The 9,376-nt window shown below is 42.8% G+C and overlaps 1 protein-coding gene across 2 annotated transcripts in view; it reads right to left on the bottom strand.

Moving 5' to 3' along the window:
• Nucleotides 1-627: 627 nt before the first annotated feature.
• Nucleotides 628-9,376, bottom strand: part of plpp3 (phospholipid phosphatase 3) — a 51,785-nt gene continuing 43,036 nt past the window's right edge. For both annotated transcript variants that reach the window (XM_036581585.1, XM_036581584.1), the window contains exon 6: nucleotides 628-964. In XM_036581585.1, coding sequence (XP_036437478.1) covers nucleotides 836-964 — 129 coding nt within the window. In that variant the 3' untranslated portion in view covers nucleotides 628-835. The remainder of the gene's footprint in view (nucleotides 965-9,376) is intronic.

Genomic DNA, 9,376 nt, shown 5'->3' with positions numbered 1-9,376 from the left:
AGTGTGTCGGAGTTCATATCAGTCTACCACACACTAAAAACTCTCCACTGAGCTTTTTCATAGCTACACCCCTCAGACAGCGAGTGGTGACGATTTACAATGGTCTTGGATATAGTGCTATAAGTTACTGTTCTTCATACTGTTAATATATCTGTGATAGTAACATTGCAGGTAAAAGTATCATTCCTATAACTAAGGAATTTGTTGTCCTATACTGGTGAAAGGCCTCAGAGACAAGAGAGAGAGAGAGAAAGAGAGAGAGAGAGACATACAGACAATGAGAGAAAGAGAGAGCGATACTGGTCACATGACCAGCCTCAAAAGTCACACTCATCTTCCTTTTGTTTTCTTTCATTCAAGTGTGCATCCGACCATCCATCCATCCATCCATCCATCCATCCATTCATTAGTACGTTTTACTCTCTTTTCGCCTTATTCGTTCGCTCAGCCCTTATCACTCCATTCAGGGTCCTGCAAACCAAGTCGCAGGCCCACTTTAGTCCACACTGTTTTGGGGAAAGAATCCCAGTAGTAAGTTCCTTTTTGTATGTTTTGTTTAGCTTTTGTTTGTTGTGTGTGAATTGGGCTCAAAATGAAGAATAGCGAGGATGGTAATAGTTAAAAAAAATAATAACAATAATAAAAATAATAACCATAAAAGAGTCTCAATAGTAAAAGGTCTCTGTCTCCTGCCTCTACATTCTACTGTCAGATGAGAGAGAGAGAGTAACAGCTAAAGTGCTGCTGCTCTTCAGTCACAGGTGGCTCTTCAGGTTTCTTCAGAGGAGACGGGTGGGGGAGGGGGTTAAAGGTGGTTCCTCCCGTCATCCCTCTCTCACACCATGTTGTGGTGATTGTTCCTGTCTATGATGTCGGCCGAAGGGAGCAGCTCTTTCTTGATCGGCGAGGGCGGAGGAGTGGCAGACTTCACTTTGGGCTTGAACAGGTCAGACACGTAAAAGACCTAGAGGAAAGACAGAACAGGACAAAAAGGATATTATTAGAGATGGTTCTAACCTTATTGCTTACAATGCCCGCAAAAAACGTTCAGAGTTTAATTTAAATAAATTCAAATGAATACAAGTCAGCTCAGTGTGCCAATTACAATGGAAATCAACTCGCTCAGACGTGGAGAGAATTTTCTTGGAAAAATATTTTTTTTTAATCACAGCCCTACAAAGACAACATCTGAGTATTGTTTCAGGATACTGGAGTTACTGTGGGGGAAATGATGCTAACTATTATCAAGTGTTCTGGGGATGCAAGGTTATCGCTCTCTACTGGAAGGGGATACATAGAAGCTTTGGAAATCACACTTCTTGTAAATGTGATACCTTACGCTTGGGTGAAATTCCATTCACAATGTGGAACAGTGCAGATAGGAAACTAATACTCTTAGCAGCTGGCAGAAAAGCCAATTACAAGAAAATGTCTCAATCCAGAGCCAACCACTGTTGATGAATAGATGGATATAATGCAGAATATATACATAATGGAAAAGTCTGCTTCCTCTCTTCGATCACGTTTGGGTGAAGTGGATTGAGCACATTAAACCCATAAAGTCAGATATTTGTTGGACTAATGAATGTTAAACTGTGGTAATCTAAAAGATGTTAAGATGCCTCACTATTCAAGAGAAAAACAAAGATTAAGTCTTTAAATACAAAACACATGAGTATCTATCTATGTACGACTGCGAAACTCGGATATGAGTGTGACCGTACTGAGCAAAGTCATTGGTTGGGCTATATTTTGATTGTCCGCTATAGATGTTTTGTAGATACCCTCTTTTCCCATTGCATTTAACTAAATATATATTCAATTCAGGTTAGCCTTTTCATAACCCCAAACCTAACACATACTCTCTAAGTCTAGCCATAATCTCGATGCAAATCCTAAACTCAACCCTAATCCTAACCCTAACCTTGTTTCCGTAGATAGTTTGCTAACAAACTGACCATTATGATAAGTTATAGTGCACTGTCCGAATAAAGTGTGAAGGAGTTTGGTTTCGAAGGAAGACAGGATAAAAAGGAAAGGAACTGCTTTGAACCAAAGTATCAGATCTTTAAAAACTCCCTACTGCTCACTAACTACAGTGGTCAGTAAGTAAAGTCGTCAGTGGGCATGGTGCATGATATTCTTGTCCTGAATCACCTCAGTGACCTCAGTCACTCAGCTACGTTTTTCTCTGAGCTCATTCACTGATAAGGAGCACCCACCACACTACTGGGGTCTTTCAAGCACACTGAGTCAGTGTGGAACATAAGCTTGCTAAGACAGTGAGGTCAGTACGAGCGTGGCGTGGGAGGCACTGAGGGAGGAAAAGGCACTGCCTGGCAGCCATGGTTTTACGTCCTGATGACATCACCGGCATAACAGGAAAACAATGAGGGGTGGGGAGGAAGTATGCCCGCGTCGACGGGCCAAGTTCCACCCCGAAGGATTCTCAAAAAGTTTTGGATGGTCTTACTGGTGAGCTAAACATCCACCTGGACTGGCTTATGAGGCATGCCAAATGTAGTAATGACCTCTGAAGTTTACTTGCAGAGAGAGTGGACATTTAGTGGTCCTAGAAGAGCTGATGTAGAGATGAAGCAGGTTTTTGGCCTGTTCTGTCCTTCACACCCTATTACAGTTGCTGAAGCCCGGACAACAGCTGAGCTGGATGCTCGCGGCATGGAATAACAGATTCCAGCAGACCTGCCAACACATATACACGCAGGGTGATACTGTGATGGGAAAGGTGGGCAGCTAAGTTAAGTGGCAGTGGGGCTTCCTGCCATGCTATCGCCATAGCTGGGTAATCCCCAAGGGTGATGCCATTGGAAAAAATATATGCATGGCTAAGAAAAGAAAAAAAAAAGAGATTTCCTCTTTGGGTCTACGACTGATGAGGAAACTCTATGAATATTATCAGCACTTGTTAGTCTTATATAAAGGAAATGGAAATGGTTAACTCACCCAGAGAGAAAGACATGAGTTTGCTCTCCTAGTTTGCTGAAACACTTATCTCTTAACATTTTTAAATCTTTCCCAGCCTCTCACACCCACAAAAATCCCTTTGGCAGGGCATGAAAGAACACCAAGTTTTAACACCTGCCCACTGGCTTCTATTACCCTTTTTATTCTGTTCTTTTACTGAGCACAGAGAAATGTGTCAAAATTATTGTCTATGGTAACTGACCAGATGTAGCAAATAAAGATTATGTAGAAAAAACTTTGGAGTATTTCTTTAAGGCAGTCCAGAAGAGCCTCTAGTGAGTGCTTGCATGCATGTACATGATTAGATCATTAGCCATTTTTAATATGACCTTTCCGCAGTGCCAATGACATCATAACCTAGAACATAAAGGGCCTCTCTAATGCTTCAGTCTGAATTATGAGGGCGTGTGGGTATGCAATCATTCCCCCTTTGGGCACTGGTTAGTAATGTGCTCTTGTGTCTACGACAGCTCTGAGGCAGATGACCCAGGCTTTTTCACAATGGGCTGCTTAACACCGCGACCTCTGTCCTCTGACCTTGCGCGGCTAATGAAGTCTTATCGTGGCAGGGAAGCTTCCTGTGGTGGGACCCTGCATGTGAAAGTGCTCTTCCTCCATGCGCTCAGGCTATTGTGTTAGAAATGCTTCGTCAGCAACAGGAACCCAGTATGTGCAGCGTGTGTGTATGTGCACAGAGTATGCATGTGCCTGTTTATTACAGACCCACAGGAAACATTCCAAGAGAGAGCTGAAATGCACCTTAGGGCAAAGGCTGGGGGTGTACAGGCTTAGAAGTAGTCTGTAAATGGGCTTTAAGGGCAGTTAAAGGTGGACTTGAAAGAAGCTGTATATCAGTGCATTGGCTTTAGGGCTTGTTTTTGCCTTCTAGTCAAGCAGTGCGGCACGGAGTATAAGAAAAGTCAGTTAGGAACTTTGTGGATATGGTCCATGGTCCCACACTGCTGTGAAGCAAACCGATGTCCAGAGATATAGAGACATGTTGGGGGAAAAAGGCCAACATGAAAGTGAATTGAACTGAATTTAATTCAGAGCATTTTGCAGCCATTTTTATCAAGAGAGACAGTGTAATCATGTTTCCAGTCTCCAGCATATTAGGTTGTAACCTTACATACTACACTACCTAAAGGCTTTAGCAAGTTATGTGTTTCTTATTGCTATTTGTTTGGTTGTACAGCATTATGACGTTGCGCAATGCGACTATAGATTACCAGTGAGATTTCCAGTGCTGTGGTGATGCATGCATGTGACATGCATATGAGTTATTGAGGGGAAATCTCCCTAGAAGTCCAGTACTGCAGCAGAGAGGGTGCACAAGAGCAATAAAGCTTGTGGAACCCAAGCCAAACCATTAGTTCTTTTCCCGGAGGGAGACTGAATTGAGCCTCGCAAGATCTTAAAGAATGGCCATAAAAACACAATTGTTATACACTCTGAACAGGGCAAATCAGCAGGAACTCCAATCCCAAGTCTATCTGGGGATACAATGACGAAATTGTATTGTTTTCGTGATATTTTTTGTTATCGTGATATACAATATGCATTCTGTGCATATCATCAGTACGTGATGATGATAATTAAAGATGTTTGATTAAATGAATAATAATGATGATGATTAAAGATGCATGTTTTATTACAAAGAAAGCATTATTATTATTTTTTTAATTAGATTTAGTGCAGGACAGTATGTGAAATGTTAAATAATCCTCACATTCATAGATTTGATAGCAGTTTTTAAACTATCACCTTTTAATCATTATACATCTATCATGAAAATTTCTAGTTGCCATGATTTACTATTTACTCCATATCGCCCACTCCTAGGTCTATGAATGCCCAGTAAAAATGCAGTGACAAACTATTTTATTGTAAGTATTTCTATCCACAACTGTGATCTTTGGCTCCCCATAGAGGAATTCCACATCCCAACAGTGGGAATTTCTTAAAATAAAAAAGTTTGTGCACTTTGTCTAACAGTGATCCACAGCAAAACAAATAAAGTTCACACTGATGAAACTCTGCATGGCAGTGAGATGGAACCTCTTAAATGCCTGGATTTTGCAGACTCATACATGCACAGCCAGACCAGGAAATTATGTTATTCTATGACTAATTTAACACATCTATTCATAACCAACCACTATGCCACAATGCGACCGGATGAAAATGAGCACTGGGCCTAATTTTAGAAAGTAGATCCGTCATTATTCAGCTTTTCAGTTTTTTCAGTTAATATACGAAAAAGGCTTACAGAGAGTGACAGATGGATCAATTGAGCATGAAGTTCAACTCTACTGTTAAGAGGTTAATGGTAGGCATTTCTGTGTATGTGTGTGGTCCTTTATGGGTGTGGGCTTGCCTATTCCTAAAAGTGTGAAATTGAGGGTATGTTTATGTTTGCATATGCGTATGGCGCAAGGCATAACTTGTTTCAAGGCACCACTGCATTCAGTGCTCATGTGCATAACGACTGCACAGAAAAGGCATCGACATTTGGCCCTTATCTCTCTCGCGTAACATGGGTAGACTTTAATAAGACCGTTAAAATTTCCTTAGTTTGATGGGGGAAAAAAAGCCGCCACACTACTATTTTTGGCTCCACACTGCCTCCATCATTGCCATGGCTCCGAACAGAGAGCTGTATGTAAAAAAAAATGGAGACAAGCCAAACGGACACACATATGGGAGCGGGTGATAGGCTATCGTAATGTCTATCTGGCCTAGCAGGCCAAAAAAGAAGCATTCAGTCTTGGAGTCTTATCAGAGGAACACTGACCATGACCCTGAGTGCTCCAGAGGAATGCTGGGGCATTGAAGGTCAGGAAATGCAGTGGAAGAAGAGAGGGGAGTGTGGTGACGGGGAGAGAGAGAGAGGGAGAGAAAGAGGAAAAGGCACATGGAGCGTTCCCCTCCAGCTGTTTCCCCTTTTCGTTGACCCTCATCGGTCTGCAGGAAACACCTCCGAAACTGAGGCCTGGCTGGGCCATAACATCTCTCACTCTCTCCTCTCCTCGTTAGCTGCTCAGAAACTAGGCCAGCATTGATGACTTGGTCTGGAAGGAAGAGCGGGAGGATGTGGCGGCAGTCCTGACAGGCCGAAAAAACAAGAATTTAGTCGTTCTTTGCGATCTCTGTCAGACAAAACATAAGCCAGTGATCCCACCAGAGACTACCTCCATGAATCTGGTTGCACTGATATAGCCCAGGCTTCCATCTCAGGCTTGCAGAACACACAGGCTTTAGGAGCTCCTTCTCCACAGAGGCAAGACGAGAGGCACCGTTAAGCTCAAGGACCAGCAGGCCTGGAGTTTCCTTTCATCAGACGCGAGCCAGCAGGTTGACATTTAAGGTTGGTCTGAGAGCAGTGCTCTCTGGGCGGCTCCGTCCTGTGGAGCCGCTCGAGCTGATTCGCTCTAATGAGGATCAGACCCCGAGCCTGTCAGCAGCTCTGCGCCAACTGCCAAAGCTCACCAGGACCTGCCGCTGCCAGACGGGCTCACTTCAAAGCCTGCCACTTTGACATGGACCTTCAGGCAGTGTTCAGTGTGCAGAGACCAAGCTTGAATTGCAGTGAGCGTTCAGGACAAAAAGTGCTCCAAAGGGAAGAATCAACTCCACCAGTACAGGACTGGCTTCGCCTATACGAACCAAAAGGTTTATGAAGTCCAGGTGTGGCAGCAGCATAAATGGCTAGCAATATAGGTTTGTCCATGTTTATAATCAGTCATTACACAATGGTTGTCTCTCTTAACGTAATTACCAGTATATTAATGAGTTAAGTATCCTAGCTTTATCTTAGCCCACTGTCCGAACATTAAAGTTAAAATGTTAACGTAACAACAGCATACCATCAACACTTCATCCAGCTTACCCAGCCTTCTTAGTGTGCTGTGGCAAAGCCCATAAAGTACTATACTGCAATAAAGAGTTTACTATGGCAATAATATTATTACTATGTTTACTATGGCAACAATGTTATTATGTCTCAGTCTTATGGTCTTGGCCAGAACCATTGCTGACAAGCTTTTGATGTGTCAACTGAAAATGAAGCAAAGGGTAGCATATAGCATGTATATCAGGATATATCACCTGAAAGCTCTAAGCAGCTTGCTCAGCTAGTAGCAGCAACATATTGAAAGCAGTCTGAAATTCTGGCTACCTTGAAATTGCTTCCAAACGGGAGGGCATTGCCGGGCCTGACAACACGGACAAACACGGCCGACGCAGTGGCCGGATCTGACCTCCAGCGTCCCTGGATGTCCCTCAACGCATTGCGATGCACATGACTGGAACTATAACTTTAGACCCTCGCTGTGTTTTTATTTCTTCGGCAGCCACGTGCGCTGTATGTTCTCCCCATAGGTTGCCTCTGAACTCTGGTTATTAGAGATAGTCTAATTGGGCTTCCAAAGTGTTCACAGATGTGTGCGTGTGAGCAGAGTGGGAGTTAGGTGGAGGAGAAAGGGGAGTGGGAGAGCTTCCAATGCAAGAGTAGTAAAAGAAGAAAAAAAAAAAAAAGAGAGAGAACACGGGCGCCTCAATCTGCATGGCTAAGTGCCTTGTTTCTGCTCTCTCTCTCTCTCTCTTGCCACGTTCTGCTGGTTTTCATATGCCTCACAAGATGTGCAACACTTTTTAGACAGTATACTTACAAAAAAATTCTAGTGAAAGTACTACAGGAAAAAAAAAACATGAACGAACATGATCCAGTGTCACTCTTACAAAAAATGAGACATGGGAGTTGTGAATACAGCTACTGGGAAACTGTTAAAACAAATTCATAATCTGATTTAATATCAGAACCCCAGCACTGCACAATCCAGTGGGACAGCTGGACAGATCTATGGTCATCATCAGGGTACAATCATAGACGTAGGTGAGACCTCATTCCAACCAGTCATAGTGCGGAAAAACAACAGTATCAAATTCTCAGCGCACACTGGGTAACGTTCATATGAAATGTCCCAAAGTGTGCCAGCCGCTACTCAGCAATCAACCTGGTAGAAGTGGAGCAACAGAGGCTTTGCCAGGTTTGGGCAGCCCTGCAGGAGCCTCTGTAAATGCACTTTTCATTTTAGCATGGCTAACAATTTCCACGTTTGTCTTTGGGCCCCCGTTTGAAGGCAATGCAAGAGTCGCTACAGGAGTTGTTAACCCCTTTAACGCCGAGGCCAGTAATAGCTATTTCTGTCTTTTTTTAAACTACACTCCTCCTTTAATGACATTTCACAATGTTTTTGTAGCATTTATTATACCTAACATAACGTGGGTGATACGTTCAAAGACTTTGGGTCTATCGTCTTTAACTCATGTAAAATCTGCACAAGAGTAGTTATGACGTGTATGTTCATGTTACGCATGGTAAAATGTATCAGCATGTGGATTTGGAGCTTTTTGTGTGCTACTGCATTTTCTATCGTTATGTAAAAGAAGCACAATGCTGCCTTTATTGCTGGATGCACTGATAGCCTGTGAGTGGGTGTGCGCACACATTCAGAGAGGCTTATCAGTGGTTTATTCAGATTCAACTTTGTATCACAAATTATGATTTTGAGAAAGCAAACTGGTCATTTGCCTCTAATTGTTACTCTATGAAATACATCAATAATAAGCCTTTATTGCTCTGAATTTCATTCTGAATGTGTCTGCATGCTCGCTCAGAAACAACTGCAGTGCATCCAACTAAAAAAGTTCACATTTTCTATAACTTTTACACAGTTATAGAAAATGTGGTAGAACACCTACAGCTGCAATTCCACATGCTGATACATTTTACTATGCCCAACATGGACCTACATCGAAAGTACTCAGGGCAGATTTATTGACTTCAAGGGAATAAAACCAGTCATCCCACTTTATGTTAGGCATGATAGGGTAAAAGTAGAGGAGAGTTGATTGAGAAGTGGAGAAATGGAGCTTTCATGGCCTCATACCCTTTAGTCTTCTCAAAGATGAGACAGCTGAACATCTCAGCCATGCAGAGCTGATATATATCAGCCATGAAAATGAAAAAAAAAAGTCCAAAATAATTAGCACTGTCATTTCTCTTTTATAGAGAGCTCACTTCTCCTCCCCATCCACCACCACTCACTTCTCTATCACTCTCTCTTGCCCAGAGTTAATTTTCCCTGGCACCATCCAGCTTAGTGAAGTGCTTTGGCTGCTCCAAGTGTCTGGCACCAGCTGAGGTGACATGTGTCACAACTATGGAGTGTAGAAATTCCTTTTTTCCAATTCTCTGCCTGTTTCTTCTTCTGAACTCTTCTCCCTTTCTTTTTCCCTCTCCCTTGGAAAAGGGGCCTCCTTGCTACTGCAATGTTGCCCAGCGGCTCCAGGCAAGCAATGTGCTCCTCATTAGTGAGATTTGCTGCCC

The sequence above is a fragment of the Colossoma macropomum genome, unplaced genomic scaffold (assembly GCF_904425465.1).
Source record: "Colossoma macropomum unplaced genomic scaffold, Colossoma_macropomum, whole genome shotgun sequence".
NCBI classification, from domain to species: domain Eukaryota; kingdom Metazoa; phylum Chordata; class Actinopteri; order Characiformes; family Serrasalmidae; genus Colossoma; species Colossoma macropomum.
Note: the sequence above shows the minus strand (reverse complement) of the source record. Positions and strands in the feature narration are given on the sequence as shown.